This window comes from Lontra canadensis, unplaced genomic scaffold (genome assembly GCF_010015895.1).
Source record: "Lontra canadensis isolate GAN:19392208 unplaced genomic scaffold, GSC_riverotter_1.0 scaffold3, whole genome shotgun sequence".
Classification (NCBI taxonomy): Eukaryota; Metazoa; Chordata; class Mammalia; order Carnivora; family Mustelidae; genus Lontra; species Lontra canadensis.
In genome coordinates this window covers 52,047,255-52,067,781 of record NW_022630997.1, presented here as the reverse complement: position 1 = coordinate 52,067,781, position 20,527 = coordinate 52,047,255, and the positions used below count along the sequence as shown (strand labels likewise).

General features: G+C 42.4%; 1 protein-coding gene across 3 annotated transcripts in view; it reads left to right on the top strand.

Annotated features, from left to right (window-relative positions):
• Positions 1 to 13,977, top strand: part of ZNF365 (zinc finger protein 365) — a 51,605-nt gene extending 37,628 nt beyond the window's left edge. For 2 of the 3 annotated variants that reach the window (XM_032842278.1, XM_032842261.1), the window contains exons 3-5: positions 5,647 to 5,827; positions 12,151 to 12,188; positions 12,953 to 13,453. In XM_032842278.1, coding sequence (XP_032698169.1) covers positions 5,647 to 5,827; positions 12,151 to 12,188; positions 12,953 to 13,214 — 481 coding nt within the window. In that variant the 3' untranslated portion in view covers positions 13,215 to 13,453. Of the gene's footprint in view, positions 1 to 5,646; positions 5,828 to 12,150; positions 12,189 to 12,952; positions 13,454 to 13,927 lie in introns of those variants that run through there. The other variant, XM_032842267.1, reaches the window with a different exon arrangement.
• The last annotated feature ends 6,550 nt before the right edge of the window (positions 13,978 to 20,527 follow it).

Here is a 20,527-nt window from a genome sequence, read left to right as displayed (position 1 = left end):
TTCAGACCTTATGGCTGTCCTGTAAATGGATGAGTGCATGGGGGAAAAATACTTTTTCTAAATAAAGCTTTGATTGCACTGTAAGGGCTTTTTCACTCGGTGGCCCTCTGTTTCTGAATCTCAAGATATGGACAGATTTCTAGCTCTGCAATCATTCTGCGTAACAGTGAGCTTCAGGCCAGTTTCTTTTCCTATACTGGTATTTCTTTCTTTAGTACCAAATATTGATTTTAAATAAGCATATTTTCCACCAAAGCTTAAAACCTTGCGTTCTCTTATATTTAACCTCTAAAAAATACATATAAGAGAAGTCAAAGACAGGGCTGGAGGTAAGGTAGAATCAGTTAGCTTCCCCAAAGCTGGTTTGCACCACGGCCTGATGGGATTTCACACGGGCTCCCTCTGTCTTCTCACCCAGCTGGCCCTCCAGTCTTCCCCCTGTATTCTAGGTCACAGGGTTGAGAACCTAAAATAAAACCACACAAGTGTCTTCCTCTTCTCTCAGATGGCATCGTGTTATTCTTTCTCATAGTCATTCAGCTCAGCTTTGTAATTACATATTTATTTCAGTATTTGTTTCTTTTAGTGTTTGCTTCTCACACTGTATCCAGGCTTAGCACACCACCAGCCTGATCCAGCCTGCTACCTGTTTTTGAGGAGCTTGTGAGCCAAGAATTTTTTTTTTTAAGATTTTATTTATTTATTTATTTGACAGACAGAGATTACAAGTAGGCAGAGAGGCAGGCAGAGAGAGAGGAGGAAGCAGGCCCCTGCTGAGCAGAGAGCCCGATGCGGGGCTCGATCCCAGGACCCTGGGATCATGACCCGAGCCGAAGGCAGCGGCTTTAACCTACTGAGCCACCCAGGTGCCCCAAGCCAAGAATTTTTAATGTGAAAAAGAACTCAAAAGAAAACTAATAATTCATGACATATAGATATTATACAAAATTCAAATTTCAGTGTCTGTAAATAAAGTTTTATTGTTACACAGCCCCTGTGGTTCTTTTGTGCTAGGGAGAGTTGAGTAAGTGTGACAGAGACCAGATGGCCTGCAGAACCTGAAATACATACTCCCCAGTCCTTCCCAGGAAATGTGGGCTGACCCCGCGTTCGGCAGTCAGCTTCTCAAGAATAGCCGTGGATTCACGAAAGCCCCAACACTAAACCCAGTACTAGCTAACATTCAATAATTGTTGAGTTACAGAATAGCAGAATAAATAAATGTGTGGGCTGTGACTACATCCTCCTGGGCTTGCAGACCTCATTGCCCACCCCCCACCCGCGTTCTGGGATTCAGGAGCACTTGTACCGAGTGGGGCAGCGTCTCAGATTCCTTGGCCCCCCTTCCCCTTATATTGCTAAAAAAAAATACCTGAGGATCCCCAGAAGTTTTGTTTGCATGAGTTTTATCTATCAATATTTACTGTATTAGAAATTAAAAGTTAGGGGCACCTGGGTGGCTTAGTTGGTTAAGCGTCTGCCTTCAGCTCGGGTCTTGATATCAGGGTCCTGGGATCGAACCCCACGTGAAGCTCCCTGCTCCGTGCGGAATCTGTTTCTCTCTCGCCCTCTCCCTCTGCCTCTCACCTCCACTCGTGTTCTCTCTCTCTTTTTCTCTCAAATAAATAAAATCTTACAAAAAAAAGAAAACTTAGAAATTTAAAAAACAATTATTAATTTATGTAAAAATAATAAGAAATCTATTGCTTGTTAGCGTAAATAACATGTTTGTATAAAAATAACTGTTTTCCTAAAAACAATTTAGCAGAAGGAGTCGCATGGTTTTATAGCTCTTACAAATATTTGTAATATGCGACTTAAATAGAATGCAGCTGTACTTCGTTACTTTTGCATTTCTTCTGTTGCAAATCTTTTGGTTGAAGTAGATGAAGGAAATCCAAGCTCACATATATATGTAGTAAGAAAAGGGAGGGGTACTTTAATAGTTTTTTCAGAGAACAGAAGATATTCTGCTTGGCTACTATGCCAAAAGTTGACAACTGGTAGTTTCTTTAAGATTCATCAAGATATGAGATCTGAAATCCTATCAGGGAATATCTTGTTCTTCTTGATATTGAAACCCATTAGTATTTCTTCCACTTTGAATGGCTATTCAATGGTTTGGTCTAATTATTAAAGTGCTTATAAATGCAATGTGGTTAAACCTCATTCCTTTTCATTCAGGAAATTCCCAATTCCCTGGGGAAAATTCCCTGGGGAAATAGGAAATGCTTCTGGATATTGTTAGTCCAGATTGAACAGGATGTGAAAGGGGAATCTGAAGTTGTACACACAGGCTAGTCCCCAGTTAGTCACTGGGTTTGGTAACTGTTTTTATCTAATACACCCAAATGTATTCTCAGCATGAGGCACTTCTCCAGCCATCGTCTGATAGAACATCGTATTTAAAATGAAATCATCAGACTTCTTCTGTCTTTTCTTTTTCTTTCTTTCTTTTTTTAGTTGATGTGAACCACTCATAAACTGAAATTACGTTAGTATTGACGCCAGGTTGGTTGAAAAATGCAAAGGGTGTTAACTTCTCAGCTTCAGGGCACAGGGTAATTGGGTGAGGGAGATGTTAGAAAAAGATGCTTCTCTCTGCGACGTGACATAGCTCCCCAGGATCAGCTAGGAGCGTTAATGTTAATTTGCAAAAGTTTTATATAGAACCAATAGCAAAACATTCCATGATTTAAAAATACAGCCATAAACTTTATTGCACTCAGATTTGTCTTCTTGCTTTTGAGCTTAATCCTGTGGGATTAAGCTGTCAGATATTGCTGTTTTACATTTTAGGCATTACAGCCTGAGAACCCCACATAGTAAATATTGCATAGAGGAAAAAAAAGACTGGAAAAACATACTAGGATGTTGATAGTAGTTACCTTTGGGTGTTGGGATTGTGGGTCATTTTTTGTTTCTTCCTTGTCCTTTTAAAATACTCATTACAATGAATACATAGTGAACATTATGTGTCACGTATTCTATCGAATGATGGGCTTAAGCAGAGAACAAAAAAGCTGATTTGGCCCTTGCTCAGTTTTAGATCTTTCAATAGGTCAATTTTTATGTTTCCCAAAATAAATGTAAATAATATTTCTATAATGAGGAAATTTAATTTAATTTAATTTTTATTTATTTTATTTATTTATTGCATTATTTATTTATTACAAACCAAAATGAACTGGAAAAAAATTGGCTCTTTTTCTATGTTTTTCTTTTGGGTAGGGGAGAGGGTTGTGGGTTTTGGCTATTTTCCTGATAAGTACAGTTTGGAGACTTGTGTCGTGATTCCAGTGTCGTCTATGAATATCGCCTAATTATCACCTATGAAGTTTCTACAACGGAATTGACTCTGAATGAATGGAAGCCTTTTTGTCGGAAAGAGGAAGGCATAGCCATTTCCCGGGGTCTGTGTTCTAGTGGTACTTTTGAGCTCCATCTAAAGGATCCCAACCATTCCTTGGAGCCATGAACAGCTGTGGCATGCTGGACGTAGCACCCGGATGGACGCTCCATCCATTATTGTGCGGCTAGGTAAGGTTACTTAGAGGCAGATCAAAGCTGAATGACGGTAGAGCTTGAAAACTGGCCAGTGTCTGTGGCCTGAACAGCTTGGAAAACGCACCGCTTCCATGCTGGGTTCATACGGAAACATCTGGAAATTAACTTGAGACTTGATGATGGGAGAAAGCTCCTTTCCAAAGGGATTCATTTCTTTTATGTGAATATTTCTTAGCTACTGAAAGATACTAGAATTATTATGGAATTGGGGTTTATGTTTGATCCTGGCTATGAAACTAGGGGAAAAAAGGGGGCTACTATGATAAGCAGTTCTGTGATGCATTACATCAGAACCATCTCCTTTCTATTTTTATAAATACATAATTTCCAAGGTTTTGCAGAGATGTTTGACTCTGAAGGAAGTGTCAGAAAGGTTTCAATGTAGCCAAGTGTGACTTATTTATGAGAGAAAAAAATCACAACTAATTGTAAAAACGAGTCACTGACTGGTTGTACAGAATAAAGGAGCAATAAACCACTTTTTTGCAAAATCCTTCTGCCAAACTTCCTGGGTCAGGCTTACCTGAAGTCCTGCTCTCAGGAAATTATGGAGCAGAGTGGAAGGTGCAGAGACGGCAGTGGATTTCATCAACTCTCTAGAACAACTGCATGAGGTTAGATGTTTTCAAACTGGGATTTCTTAATCTGAAATGAAAGAGGCTGGGAGGAGAATGAGCAGTCTTTAGAATCTTGGTTCTGCATATGTTGAACATGGCCAGAAAAAGGAGGGGGTACTTCTTGACAGTATAGAGAGATCCTGAAGGCGTATACAAGAAGTGCTGTAGCCAACAAGTAGTAAAATGATGGCATTCATTACCCCTGGTGGTATGCGTGGCAGGACATACAGAGGGGAATGCCGAAAGGATCTTTATAATTTCTTATAGAGAACTGGATGAAGAGAGTGGTGATAATATGTTGGTCGTGCTGATTACCTGGTGCTGAGAATTCTCAGGCCAATCACGTGTGTGTGTGTGTGTGTGCGTGTGCGTGTGCGTGCGTGCGCAGAGCTGCTGGTGAGAATGACTACCAAATTGTTACAGGAGGTGGTCTCAGGATGACAGGGTTTCAGATGGTATTTTCTAATTTATATTCCTCATGTATTTGAATCTTTATAAAGAACAAATTTCATTATAATTCAGGAAAGTGTTGTTTTCATCCATGCATTAGAAATAAAAAGATACCAAATAGTAATAAAGTTATTGCAATTTTTCTGGGTCTATAAATGACAATGAATTATGTGGATAAAGGAATATTGTTTGAGATATTTTGCTCAGCTTTTTAGGGGAAGGGCAGTCTGCATGTGCATTCTTCTCTGTCAGCTAACACAGCTTTCCCGGTGGACCTTGAGTCTACCTCAGGATGACATTTCTTGGACTGTTTCACTTTTAGCTCAAAAATGCATAATTGGACAAGATGACTCATTTTACACCCTCCAGTGCTCAATATGCCCTTTCATTTCCATACCTTCCCTCCCTGTGCTCTTTTCTCCCCCAGGAGCTAGACTTTTAAAATGTAAGTTAGAACTTTTCTCAAAAGTGTCCACTGGTTTTCCATCTCATTTATAAGAAAATCTGGAGTCGTCACAGTGACCCTTGCTCCTCCCGTCCTCCCCGGTCCCTGCCCGCAGCCAGGCAGCCGTCCTGTCTGCCTGTTCCCATAAAGGCCTGGCTTACCCTCCCCGTGAACCTTCCTGGCTTCTTCCTTGTTTCCTTCAGGTATCGGGTCCCCTCTTTTCCCCATCCTGAAAGTGGTCCCCGACCCCTTTCTGAAATACCACTCAAACTATCCCTCCTTCTGTTACTTTCTATCCCCTTGCACACAGTTTCAGTTTTCTCCCTAGCACTTACCACTCCTGGCCCAGATATTTATTTGGATATTCGATAATGCCCCTCTCTTGGTACTGAAATGTAATCTCAAAATGTAATCACCAAAACATCATGTTACCTCTGTTGTCATTGCTGCGAGCACGCAGCCCAGGGCTGAGCCTGACACATAGTCAGCTCTCAGTAAGTACGTGCTGAAGGAATGAATTCCTGTCTCATTTCTCCGCTTTTGTGTTCTGACACTTTTGCCTTGCAGAGAAGTCGTTACATTCAACCATTTCTTGGAAGCAGCAGCTGAGAAGGAGGTTCAAGGGAAAGCTCGGCTCCAGGACTTTATTGAGAATCTGTTGCAGCGGGTAGAGCTGGCGGAAAAGCAGTTAGAGTACTATCAAACCCAGCAGGCCACTGGCCTCTGCCGAGGCATCAGCGAGCACGTGGTAAGTCACACAGGTCCAGCCACCATGCTTGCAGTCCTTGGGTATGGCGAGATTGGGTCGAGGACAGAGGAAAGGGGAGCTGGGGAATGACTTTTGGGAAACCTCTAGACATCAGCTCCAGTCATCCCTGTGTATGAGGTGATACAGTGAAGCCCAGACACCTACCTAGAAGTTAGCAAAATTCCGGATACATGGTTGTCTTCACCTGACCACTCCACACCAAGAGAAATAGGTAGAGATAGTTTTCATATTAAAGAATAATAGAGTTGGAAGTGGCCGAAGAAATCATCGGTCCCAACCCTGGTGCTCAAGTAGACTGGAAGTTATCATTACCCTGTTCGGGAGCTCTTTAAGGGGCTCTTAAGAAATCTTTGGCCTTTCTCGGTAATAGCAAAATCTAACCACATGCCTCTTTTTTTTTTCCTTTAGAGGAAGGGCAACACCATCCAATAGTCTCAATAGGTGAGACATTCTTTAAGTAGATTTTCAAGAAGTCTTAGGAAATTTCACAGGTTATAGTTCTGTAATAAATATTTGCATACAAGTTTATATCTTGTTTCAGGGACTTGAGAAACCCCTGGAGCCCAGACAGGAACTGTGGAAATGGCTGAAGGTCCAGGTTCTGCTAAGTGGCTTGATCAGAATCCCTGGTCTCTTTCGGGGAGGAAGAAGGTCTAAATAACCACCCTCGGGGTGAGGGGGATGGGTGGTTCTATCTGCCCTCCAAACAGGTTTTCTTGGTATCAGTAACAAAGCCAAAGGAAGGATTTTTGAAACCCCAAAGTGGTTTATAACATTTTCATGATCTGTTTGACTTTATTAATGCTTAATCCCTTTCCCCAAAGATTTTTAAATGATTCTTTTACTTACCCCACAAGTGGACTGTACATATGAGGGAAAGAAAAACAGGGAACATTTATGCGAACCGAAATGTTGGTACAGTTGCTACTGGTTATTTAAAAAGTTTAGTTTGAGCATATTGGAAGCCAAGATTTAAAGGAAACATGATTAAATAACAAAAGAAGGAATGAGATGACAAGCAGGTGGATAAAAGAAAGAAGGCGGGAGGGACAGACAGGCAACAGAAATAAAGGAGAGAGGGAGGAAGGAAGAAGTGAAGAAATGTTATGCAGTCTTACTGTAACGTACACTCAGCTTTAGAGCAGGGCAGGAACGAGAGCTCTAGAACTTTCCAGTCAGGAACAAAAGCGGACAGGAAAAAGTGAGTGTGTTACTTCTGTGTGGTTCCAGTAACTGTAATCAAGGCAGTTTCAGCCACCTGATATGTTTATTATTTTCCTTTTGGTGTCTGTGGTCTCCTGAGAGGGAGCTTACACTTCCGTCCTCAGTTATTCTCTTACCTTCTTGGGAAACTGTGAGTCCAGTCCCAACTCTGTGTAGCAGGAGGGACACTCTGAACCCTTCCCTGCCTTCTCCCCATCCTGCTGTCTACCAGGAGAGTGTGCAGCATGGGATCATGGGGCCTAGATGAGAGGTGAGAAGGCCTGGCTTCCAGGTCATTCCGGCCCTGCTCCTTGTTTTCCTGGGCCTATAAATCTTTTATTAAATGAAGCAGTTAGACTAGATGCTTGCTAGGGTCTCTGGCCTCTTAAATTCTCTGATCATCTCCTGACTTGGGTGGTTAACAATTCTAAAATAAAAATATAGCCTGAATAGTTTTAATATTTAGGCTTACAAATAACCCAGAAATGGGTAAACGTCTACTGTACTAAGCCAAGAGGATCTTAAAGAAAGAGAGAAAGCAATGGAAGGCAAAGAGGAAGGGAAGAAGTCTATCATTCTCTCTCTTATTTATATGTCTGTGCTCTTTCCTCTGCTCAATTTATTTTTCCAGCTTGAAAATTAAACATCTTTTAAGAGACATTGCCAGTGGTTCTCTTCTCCACGCTGGTACACACCATCGGAAGTTGGGCAGGTCTCACCTCTCCTAGTCAACTGTGTATGTACGAAGTTACGTGCGTGTGCACACGCATGTGTACACATAAATACATAGATGTACAGGCGCACGTGTCCACACACAACTCTACATACAAATAAGCAGGGAATTAATCCATGCATATGCCTCCTGTGTCTCAAACATGACACGATCTGCCCTCATCAGACTTGATCTACCCGAGGAAGAATTGACTGAGTGAAATACAGGAAAATGCCGTTAAGACGGTAGTGGGGAACATAGAAGTGAGAGCTGTCTGTGAGTAGGACACGGTCAGGCTGCAGTGAAGCGACTGTGACTGTTGTGGGGAGGATGCGTTGCCCTGAAAAGACCAAGAGCGAGGCCCTTTGTTTCTGGAAGGATCAAGCAGAGATGCGCTTCCCCCGTGTTCATGGAAGCCCCCCAAACTCCTCTCTGAACCTTACCTAGCACATCACCATGCAGTCTGCCGACCCTCAGACCTTTTCTCCCTTTTCCCTCAGCTCTTTAATCTTAACAACAGACACGCACCTGTGAAATTAGGAACACTGTCTTTGATGTATGCAAGTGTTAAGTCCGGCCTCCCAGGGTTCCCATGGCCTTCCACACACGGAAGAACTCGGATGCTTTTAGCAGGAAAAGCTTCGAGTCATCGCTTTATTGACTGACTTGGCCCAGCTTAGTGAAGGCACAGAGCAGTGAGGAGCCCTGGCTTCTGGGGCCTCAGCCCCTCCCAGGAGAGCTCCTTGCCCCCGTGCGCCCTGAGATGGAGCAGAACATTCCGACACAGGCCCTCCACGCTGCAGCTCAGGACAGCCTGGAGTGCCGATCCCAGCCGACCTGGCTCTTCTTCGCCATGAAGGCTGCACTGAGAAGCACTGTCTGTCCTCTCCCCTCGTTTTCTCATTACGACCTCCAGACAGCAGGGAAATCTCTAGATTGATGTATGAGGTGCTTCTTTCCAAGGTGCGTTCTAGCTTTAAGATTCTTTTATGCCCTAGAAAAATTCCCCCTCACATTTAGTAAAGGCCTCTTCTGAAATGATGTTTCAGCCTCTGTATTTCCCCTGAATTCTCTTGAGCATCTGTGTTCTTTTTCACCTGGCTGATTTCTAAAAACATAACATGCTTACTCTGATATTTTGTCTTTGTGCTCTAAAAAATGCTGTCAAATTAGACATAAAGTGACCTAATATCCCATCTGCCAAAAATCACGCACAGACCTGCTCAAAATGAAGGTTATGAAACAGATTAAGTGTTGCATTTAGTTCCTGCAGGTTGTAAATGAAGGCTAGCAGCCATTCATTTAGTATCTGTTTACTGGGACCATAGCACTTACTGGGTGCTGCAGGAACAGGGTGAATGAGGAGGGCGATGACCCCAGAAACAAGTCCACAAGTAACTAGGATGATCTCAGAGGCTGATAAACCCTGTAATGAAAAAAGGAAGAATGTGTACGAGTTCCTCTGTGGTCAGGAGATGCCTTGCAGACGAGGCTGCATTTGGACTGTGACCTGAATTAACAGGACCAAGGTGGCTCTGTGAAAATTGGGAAGTGGCTTAGGAGGGAACACGCTTGGCACATCTGAGTAATGAGCTGAAGCCGGAGATGCAAGAAGGTTCCAGATCGTGCTGGGGGCTTCTGGGTCACATAAGGAGTTTGAATCCATTCTAGAGCATAGAGGGAAGCTGTTGGAAGTTTGTAAGCAGGAGGTGATTTGTGTTTTAGCAAAATCCCCCTGGCTGCTGGGTGCAGAATAGACTAGAGGGGTGCAGGACCGAGAAAGCTAGAAGACCATTATGGTGTGGCAGGGGAAGGGGGGGATGGCAGCTTGGGGAGAGTGGAGGTGGAAAGAAATGGCGGATATAGGACATATCCTGGGGACAATGTTGACTAAACCAGTTGGACTTGCTGAAGGATTAGGTTTTAGCAGGTGAAAGAAAGGGAGGAATCAAGAATGGATATAAGATTTTGACCTGAACAGTTGAGTATACAGTGCTGTTATCTACACAGAGAGGAGGTGGGAGGAAGACCCAGCTCCCGGTCTCTCCAACCCAAAACAAATTGGGACACCATGTTTGCACTCAGATAGGCTCTCCATGCAGCTGCTTGTATTTTTTCAACGTGGAACCTTCCTTAAGGACTCTCTTGATCTCCATCCTCCTACAAAGTAGTTGGACTATGAGAAAATGGAGACAAATGATGGGACCTAAGAAGAAAGAGGGTTTCCATCTGCCAGAGGCTGTGGGGCCAGAAGGAATAGCGGCCTCTTGTGTTTGCAGGAAGGAGAGCATGTGAGGTTCTGGGGGCACCGTGGTAGCAGGCCCCACCTCCAGCCAAGCCTCATGATCTGTAGGATCACTGGAGAGATTCGGATCCAGCCACGGATTCCATTTAACTTTTTGGGTACAGACTTGCTCTTCCACAAACACACAGTCCCTAAGGAGGCTGAGCAGCGTGAAGTCTTGCTTGGACGTGGAATGTGCTAACTTGGGTTTGAAGTCCAGCTCTGAAACTGGTGAATCATTGAGGCTTCAAACCAGCTACTTAACTTTTTGGCCTTACTTTCTCTATCTGTAGGATGGGGATGAAAATGGTTACCTCATAGGGTTGTTTTGAGGGTTAATTGAGGTGGTTTTATATAGCCAGTATTTTGTCCAGTGTGTGGCAGATGAGACCTGCACAAGTTATGATACTTACGTATCTGTGTATATGTGAGGTTGATGGCTCATCTCTACCCATATTTATTTGTGCATTTCCCTTTCTGTAATACACAGTAAACTCCTGTAGTTTCCCGAGGTCCCAGCAGGGTCCATCAGTGACATTCATGGGCACCAAGGTTTTGGTTCTTAAAACATTTCGGAAGTCAGGGACCACTTTGAATTAGATAACATCTTTGGCCTTTTCCCCAGGGAAGAAGATATGCATATGCATGTAAATACACACACACACACACACACACACACTTAACTTTACACAAAATTCCAAAGAGTATTCTATATATATATGCAACATATCATCAAACTGTATGCTTACATACATATATACAGTAAAGTGAAAAAAAATTGCTATGCCTTAAGAATAGCTTTAGAAAGAAGGAAGCAATTTAAAGGAAGAAAAACTCTGTAAGCTTTTTTTTTTTTTAATAGTTTATACAAATACTAAAGTCCATTCGAGGAGCTGAGCTGAGAAACCCTTACTAGTGGTAGTGGGGCCATGGCAGAAAGATGGAAATGCTAAAACCTTCGGGTTTCCCAGAACCTGCCAGCCTGAGCCATCTGTCCAGCCTTCTTTGTGTATTGCATAATGTCAAGACCTTCCTGCAAGGAAGATGCCTTTTTCTGTCCACCCTATTAATCTCCTGTTGAATCCAGCCAGTATGAACAGGGTCAGTGGCAAAGCTTACTTTTGATTGAGTCAGAAAGCAGAAGCCAGGAATCTGGTCTTGCCTTCCTGGGGCCATGACCCTCCGAGGTTTGTTTAGGAAAGCTTCTTTCTGATATGCTTCTGACTGCAGACAGGGGACTCGGGGGAGTGACCCTGTTATGCTGACCTTGGTTTCTCTGATTATTTGAATATGATAAGACTCGTGTCTTGGCCACACTGGGCCCCAACACCAAGGTGGCCCTTTCTGCACATTTTCTTTATCATTCTCTTCTTCTGTGGGTCTCTGCCTGCCGCTGTGACAGCATTTCTTTCTGCAAAGCCTCCATGAGGGAGGTCAGGAATGAAGGCTGGGGATACACTGGGTTTGCCTCTGAAGGGAATGGTGGCATCTGGCTCACAAAATGATAGTTCTCAATTTGTTCTGCCAGTGATATTTGAGCCCAGCCACAAAAGGGCATGCAGACACTTCATTGGGAGTGGAAAATAGTCTCGATGATAGATGGCCCCAGGGACCGTTGTGGAGTTGGTCTTCATATGCTCTCACTTTAGAAATGATGTATTTTAGGCAATAAACATTTGATGCCAATTTTCCCTTTAGTTGATACACTGTGACCAAGCGCAGCTGTAGTAAATTAGCTGCACATGCCGCCTGAATTAATCAAGAAATAATGGCGCATCATTCTAGTATTAAAAAATATGTTTCTTCAAATGTTGCTCTGTGAGAGGGCTCTTTGACATTCTGAAATTTTTTAGATGGACCGGTAATGGGCTTCTTGGAAATCTCAGAACAAGGAGCCACAGAGGCTCCCTGAGGAAGCTGAGGCTGGGCACAAGACGTTCGCGCTCCCTGCCGTTCCGGAAGGTGCAACGGGCCGTGCTACTGATAATAGTTCCTGGCTTCCTTAATGGGAACGCTTTCTTAAAAATACAAGCAAGAAAGATTCTTAAAGCCAAATCCAACCTTTAAGCGAAGTAATATTTTTTCTTATTTGTTTTCCTTCAGCTTACAGATATCTCCTCAAATAGGAAACCCAAATGTCTGTATGTATATCTTTTTATACTTGGACCATTTGATTATGTTTGCATGATGTACTTTCCTGTTACATTTTTTTTTAATATAATATCTGTATTCTAAATGGATTTGAGAGTTTCCGATGAACATGCACCTGCCTGGGAACCTAATTTTGTAAATTGTGGTTACAACTTTTAACTATGCTAATAGCCTATTAGTTTCTGGCAGTATGTTAGTACCCAGTATTTTTACAGTATTCTATAGTGTGACTTTCTCTTACTGAGGTATAGTATAATCATCATAGCTCTATAGTAGTATTAATATAGTATATATTCCACGTTAGATATACATAATATAAATATATGTATAAATTTATGCTGGGAATCACATAATCACATACTTTATGATTGCTGCATGACTAATACTGCTATATACAGTCACTGAGTCAGGGGTTTGGATTCTGGTCTCATCTTTTCCATAGACCAACCGTATGTATTATTCCAGGGAGTCCCTTCCATTTTGGGGGACTCAGTTTTGTCAGTGGTAAGAGAACTAGTAACATCTCCCTGAGAATTTGCCATCATGAGATTATTTCATGAAAGCCACAGGACTTTTTGAAAGAAAAATACCAATTCCTGTTTGACTTACTGGCAGCATTTCTACCACTCCGGTGTGCGGGAGTAATTGTGCCGTGGATGGTGTTTGTTTTTTTTTTTTTTCCTCTTCTTTTCCTTTTAAGGTTCTAAACAAAATCTTTCTTTCTGCTCATCTTCGTCTGCTCAACCGTCTGTAGAAGTAGAGGGCACCCACATCCTGCATGTAACCACGCTGATCTCAAGACCCACTTCCATCCAAAAGGAAGGAGCTACCTGAGAAAAGCCAAGGATGACAGAGCCAGCATGCAGCCTGCTAAATCCATTCATGAACAGGCTGAGTCCCCAAGAGAACTCTGCAGACCGTCGAAGAAAGGGGAGCCTCTGGGGTTTAGCCGGAAGGGCAACATCAGGCCCAAAATGGCCAAAAAAAAGCCAACAGCAATTGTGAACATCATCTGAAAGAGTCATCGGCGGGCTTTGCAGAACGTTGCTCTGGGGGCCAACGGTAATGCCTTTTGGGGTACATCCCACAATGAGACACATTAGAAAAAAGAAGGGCAGAACACGTTTATTTCGTGGCCGAACAGGCACCTGGATTAACCAGAATTTAACAAATGGGAATCTTGGGGAACCAGAAATTTATTACAGGCTCCTTTTAGAACCAAGAGGCAGGTTACAGAAAGAATTGGAAAAAACAAAACAAAACAAACAAAACTGGCTTATTCCAAAATTTTAGTTAAAAGAAAGCTCCAACTTGTAAAATAAACAGACCACTCTCCAGTAGTTTCTGCATCTGGGGTTCTGTGTGGGGGTGATTCAGCCGAGGCCCAGGGCCACACCAGATGTCGGGCACTAGGAAAAAAGTCTTCTGTGTCTGCTGCTCTCTAAATTGTGGGACAAAGAATAGGAATGCAAAGTTCTCTTAAGAGCAGTGCAACAGTAATATTTTTACTTGTTTTTAACTTTGCCTTCAATTAATTTGAAAGTTTCCAAAATAAGGATTCCTGTTTCCCCAACTATTGTGGTTAATTAAGATTCCAGTGTTTGGGTGGCTTCCGGGATTCGTCTCCTTCGACTTCAGTTCTCATTTCTAGTTTGTTTGATTCAGGTTTGTTGTTTCTCTGGATGCGTGTTTTTTTCTGATTTGGGGGTGCCTCTGCTCTCTCCTTCAGCTGAGTGTTCTGTACCCCGAGACCAAGCTGCAGCCTCTGTCTTCAAAGCCCCTGTGGCTGGGACGGAGAACCCCATCAAAACCTTCCAACCACGAAACTCTTTGATGAACACCCATCAGCGGTTCCGGGTCTGAAGGGCTGAAACAGCACCGGATGGCACGTCTAGTGCCCCGTGAGCCAGGGCCTGGCAATGCTGGAGACGTGACTCAGCCCTTCCCTGCTTCCCTGGGAGTAGCAGCAGCCACTGTGGGCTGTGGACATGACTGTTCCCTTGCAGGCCTCACTTTTCCACCTCCTGCTGCTTCTGTGCCCTTTGATGACTAAATATACGTCCTTACCTTTCAACCAGGTGTTTGAAGCTTTCACTGGACACTGCTTTCTAAAGTAGTTTCTGAAACAGTGCATGTGGGATCTACAGTCTGAGACTGTTCTCCTGTCCCTCCCTAAAATAGCCTTCGTTTCCACAAAGAACCATCTGTGAAGGGCCTCCTGCTTTATGGTTCTCTTCAAGAATGAATTTCCATGTTAAACTTTTTTTTTTTTAACGTTAACAATATCATCAGGTCTTCAGAGTTTACAAGTGCTGACACCCTTCTGGAAAAAAGAGTAGTTATGTCCACAAATGTATACATATACATATATATATGTATATATATATAACACAAAATATATATGTCAGGTATATTAATAATTTATTTTTAAATACTCATGCAAAAGGTATGTGTCTGTGGTGGGTGGTTTTTAAACTATATACATTAGTTCATGTAAGCTGAATTCTCTTACTTTGAAAATTAAAACTGTAACCTAATTAACATTAGTAGAATGATTGTTATTGCAATAAACATCAGATTAGCAATGCATTAAAAATAGGTATAATGCAGTTACTTAAAATGCCAGTAAGTTGAAAAGTGTAACTTATCATTATACAAACATTTTGAACCTATCATAGTGAAAATGTTGTTTTTTGAACCTTCACTTTGACATCTGGCTCACGGGGGTGAGCCATTCGTCTGGTGTATAGGCAACTATCAAGTGGGAAAAAAACATTGCTGTGAAGTGAATATCACTGTTTTTGGCTAACATTGTAAAAATTGTAGTGTTACAATTATTGTTTATTTGGAGAGTTCATCTCCTCCAAAGTTATATATTATTGACATTTATACCATGATTGCACTCTAGCCTTTTACATACTAAAAAATTGACTCGTTAGTTGTATTGCATGCCCTTTGTCCTGTAACACGTGTGTACAATGACAACAGCTTGTTTTTAAAGGCGGTAGAGCCAGATTTTTTTCGTTTTATTTAACATAACCTACATTTCCAGTTTTAATTTAATATGCCTTGAGGGCATGACAGCTCTCTTTGACAGTGGTACTCTGTGATCTTCAGAAAGCACCATAATGTCATATCTACTCGATGTACATTACACAAGACAAATGACTTTTAAGATTATATTAAAAAATTCTTTTTAATTCCAACTAAATTCTGACCTTCATACAAGGCACTGCATTATATATGTTGTGCTTCCTTAGAGACATAAATTTGCTGTTGAACGTGGGAGCTGGCTCACTTTAGGGGATATTTCACTTACATGCCATGGCCCGGGCCATGTACCATGTCCCACTTGGGTCTTATTTTTAAATATATATATATATTTTTTGTCCACATGGCCAGTCAACCTGCGAGTTGATTTTTGGAGAAATTACCAAAGTTCCTGGGAAAACATGTTCAAGGCTAAACTGAAGAATGGATCTAATTTTATTATCTGTTTTGTAAGGAAGAAATTTTTCTTTGAACTCGTCTTTCATTCTTTTATTCCCAAACTAGGTTATAGATTTTCAACTGCAAAGTTCAGGTTGCTAAGACACTGTTTTCTAGCATTCTGCAGGGTAGATCAGTTTTATGGAATCTGGAATGTTCTTTTCCCAGAATTGAAAAGAAAAAGTTTTTAGATTATGAAATAAATATTATAATAATAAAGCTATATTTATGACTAATGTGTTGGTATGTTTTGTCTAGTTGAAATGTTTCTGGGAAGCCAAGTGTGCTGGTCTGTTGAACAGTGAACAAAATGGTTTTTCATGAATAAGCTGTTCACCGTACATAAAATCACCATGATCTTGTACCTATAAAGCTTTCTTGAGAACTTAGCTGGATCGTTTTTATTTATCACAATGCCTGTATCTAAAAGTTCTTTTTACATATGTTCACACTGAGAAGTCCTCATTAAAAGCCCATTTGTGCTTTTCTCCCATCTTCCTCCACACTATGAGTAATTTTCCTACACTCTATTTTTAAACTTGGCAACTCTTAGCAAAAACCATGGACAGATTTCACAGTGTACATCCCAGCTTATATAGGCCATACATCTCAGTCATTGTAAGACCCAGAGAGTGATTACAATAGATAACAGAACTACTGTATATCACTAGTAAGTTACTTAGCCATTTGTCCTTTAAGAGCCATGGAATTGGGAAAATTTAGGGGATGCCATTTGTTTAGGAGCTGTTAGAGCTTTTAAGGAGATAACCTTAGTCTGTTCTTACACTTACTTGTGTTAAAGTTGATGGATTCACCAGGTCATATAGTGTTCTTGAAAAATAACTGTAACATTCTCAATTATCTCTGGGCATTAGAAAACATAAATAAATCCCAGTATCTTAATTCTGTTTAGGCTGGATCCTTAAAAAATGAGTTCTGGAGATGGCATACATGCAGGACCAAACACAAACCCTGGAAACATTTCAAAATTTAAACAACGGGGAGCTTTAGACACTGAATTGTGTGTGTGTATGTATAATTAAGCTGGTGAATTTTTTTCTTTTTTTTTCCCATTCTTTTCTGTCCATGTTCTATATTAATAAAATGGACACATCTGAAATTTTCATTTAAGACAGACTTGGGATGCCTGGGTAGCACTGTTGGTTGAGGGTCAGACTCTTGATTTTGGGGTCAGGATTGTGAGATTGAGCCCTGTGTCGGGCTCTGCCCTCAGCAGCGTGGTCTGCCTTGAGAGTCTCTCTCCCTCTCCTGCTGCCCTTCCCCTCGACACTCTCTCTCTCTCTCTCTCTCTCTCTCTCAAATAAATAAATCTTAAAAAAAAAAAAAAAGAAGAAGAAGAGCATCTTTAATCTGTAGCACTATGCTGTTTTTACTCTACATTTGTAGACATTTTTCTAAGACCTTCTAAGCCATTCCAAGAAATGAGCTTTTCTCAGAGAGGAACCTCACATACAGGCAGGCCTGGCTCTCCTGCCCACGCTGTAGTGGGGACACTGGTAAGTTTTGTAAATGTGGAGGCAGGTGTGGGGGATGGTGAATGGGAGCTTTGATACCCATGTCCTGTGGGAAGAGGAGACATGATCGCTATCTCTGAATATCTGAAGTACTGTCTCATTCAAGGATACTTATTTTGTGTGGGTACGCAAGGCACTATGAAAATCAGTCAATGAGAGTTCTACAGAAGCAGACATTAAGTCATTCGATAAAACATGTCTAAGTGCAATGCGGAGGAGGTCATCTCGTGAAGAGTGAGCTAGCTCCCTGTCTCTGTGCAAGTTCCCTCCTTTGTGGTTGGGACTCTACTTTGGGTAGGGAATTGGACCGGGAGTCTTCAAATAACATCCAGCCCTGGGATTCTGTCATAAGTATGGATATCACATTATTGTAAATGTTGGCTGCGTCAAACAATGTGGACGTGACAAACTGGTTTTGGAAATTTTACTCCACTGACGTGGACTTTGTGAATTTTCCTGTGACGTGTTTCCACAGCTAACCTCATGAAATGCATTGGAGGTGGGTAGGCATGAGGAGGTATCATTTTCTTCTCTTAGTATGTGCAGAAACATTATCAGGGGAAATGGGAGAGGGACACCTGGCCCTGTTGCCTCAGTCGGGACCATGTACTTCTTGGGAAGGATCTTACCTCACGTGGTTTCGGTGTTTCAAGAGACAGTATGGCTGTCTCTTGGTACAGTGTGGCTCCCAAATGCAAGCCAGTTAATTCTCCTGGTGTTCAGTTGAGTCAACAGCAGTGCTGTCCAGTGCTGGGGGAGGAGGGAAACATTGGACTTAGAGATGACATGTGGTATATCAGGCTCCAATATCATGCCTTTCTCAAGCATTTTTCAGGTGGTTTTGATGATACTTGATTTTTGCTTCCTGATGATACTTAAGAACGTGACTTCACCATATTTTACAATGAAGGTGGGGCTTATAATTATTGAGAAATGTTGTCCAGGGCCCAAGAGCTCCTTCATGACAGAGCCAGAATGAGATCCAAAATACCATCTTCCTGAATCTCAGCCTGTGCTCTTTTCACCACTGTGCCATCTCTTTGACAAGAGTCCCAGAAAATGGCCCTAAGTCTGTGTATTTGTTGATCACACAATTGTTCCCAATGTCCTACAATTCAGTTTTATATTTGTTATCAATAATTGTACCTTTTTAGGAGCGCATGGGTGACTCAGTGGGGTTAAAGCCTCTGCCTTCGGCTCAGGTCATGATCTCAAGGTCCTGGGATGGAGCCCCGCATCAGGCTCTCTGCTCAGTAGGGAGCCTGCTTCCCCCCCAACCCTGCCTGCCTCTCTGCCTACTTGTGATCTCTCTCTCTCTCTGTTAAAGAAACAAAATCTTTAAAAAATAAATAAATAAATAATTGCACCTCTTTAATGCAAACTGCTGTGGGGGAATATAAATTCCACCACTTTGTAATCTCTAGATGCCTTCCTTATAACAGAAACACCCTAGCTTGGTAAGGAATTTCAGAGTTTCAGATCTGTCAAGAGTTTAGGGCACACATTTTTGGACACCTCGAATCGGTAGTTTGCAGACTGGCGAGAGGGGCACTACATTTACCTGATTGGATGTATCATAGAGAAACAGCTGATTTCTAGATCTCAATCCCTTGTGTTTGTTCAAGGCAGGGTAGCCTTTTCTCTCGTTCTCAAGAATGCACCCTTTTGATTTTATTCCTATTTAAGTCTACCTATAACTTGAGATCATAGCTGAAATTTCTTATTGCTAGGTCCGTTATTAAACGAAACGAGACTGAGACAAAGTGAAAGTTATTTAAAGCTTTCTTTTATGATAAGTATTAGAAGTTAGACTGGCCAGGGGAACAAGACTGAGACAAGGTGAAAATTATGCAAAGCTCTATTCTATGCTAAGCATTAGAAGTCAGACTGACCGGTCAGGGCCGCCTCCGAAAAGGGCGACCCCGCCCAGGCTCACAGACTACCTTTTATAGAGCAAAAGCCTGGCCACACATAGGTGGCCAATGAGATTGTAACATTGCATGGTCATGTTAGGTCACACGCAGGTGGCCCGTTGAATTAAGTTTACCCTATAGTAGCTGTTTGAACTAACCTATTACTCTGGTCAGAATTGGCGCTCAAGTTTGGTGCCCAAAAGGCGGGGTTTACATTCTTTGGTGGTTAGGGAGACAATATGTGTGCTTTTACTGACTGGATGTCTCCACCTGGCCTGACTCGTCCTTGTATTCTGGGCTCTGTTATCAGGGACTGGCCAACCTGGCCTTGTATTCTGGGCTCTGTTATTAGGAACTAGCTGACCATATTTTACTGATTTCCCAGACTTGCTTCTAAGTAAGTTTCTCTGAGGGGGAGGGGGCAGGGTCAGTTAAAGTTTACTGCACAAACAACAAAATGGCTTTTAACCAAGATGGAGTCGCTCTGGCTAAATAGGTCCTTACACTTATATAATCCTAAACAAAGGGCTGGTGAAGGGAACCAGGATTCCTATTAGGGGAGGGACACCCTAGCAGAAACACAGAGAGGTGTGAGGTGGGGGGATGGGCAGGGCAAATGAGAGGGGTTGCAGTTGGACACAGAACAAAGCCCGAAGTTTGCCTTTGTGCTCTCGCTCTGGCCTGCCTTTCCGATTTCCTCTAGCCCCTCAGTGCTGACTTGCGCCTCGCTAGCCACTGGCTTCCCTCCAGAACCTCTCCATTACTCTGCTCTCCCCCTATACAACAGTTATGACAGGTTAGGCCGGCCGGGTGCCTGGAATGCCCTTCTTTTTCTTCTCAACCTGGTTAATTTCTACTTAGCCTTCAGATTCCAGGTCAATTGTCACTTCCCCAAGGCAGCCTTGTAACTCTTAGAACACCATGTGCCTCTTCTCTGTAGGACGAATCCCAGGTGCCCCTTTAGACTTCATAGTGTGATTCCTTGACTCACACCTGCCTCCCCCACTAGCCCGTTATTCCATGAACAAGAGGCCATGTCTATGCCTTTTATCCACAGTATGTCCCCCCAATGCCAGGTGTAGGAGCTGGCACAGAGTGAGTCTTCAGAGGGAGTGTTTGCAGAGTATGTGAGCATCAGCTATGTTTAAAAAAAAGGTGGGGGGGAGAACAGTGAGAAAGTACATTTTCTTCCAGCTGGGGAGGATCAAAGAGGAAGTGGCATTTGAAAGCTGAGTAGGATTGGGGGTGGCAGAAGAAAGGAGAGCATTTTGGGAGTCTGAGCAGAGCCACAGAGGGAGAAGGCCCAGGACCAGTGAGACCTGGGAAATAAGGTTATTTCACCTATGGGAAATACAAGCCATGTTTGCCTGTCTGTCAAAATCACTAGAATTA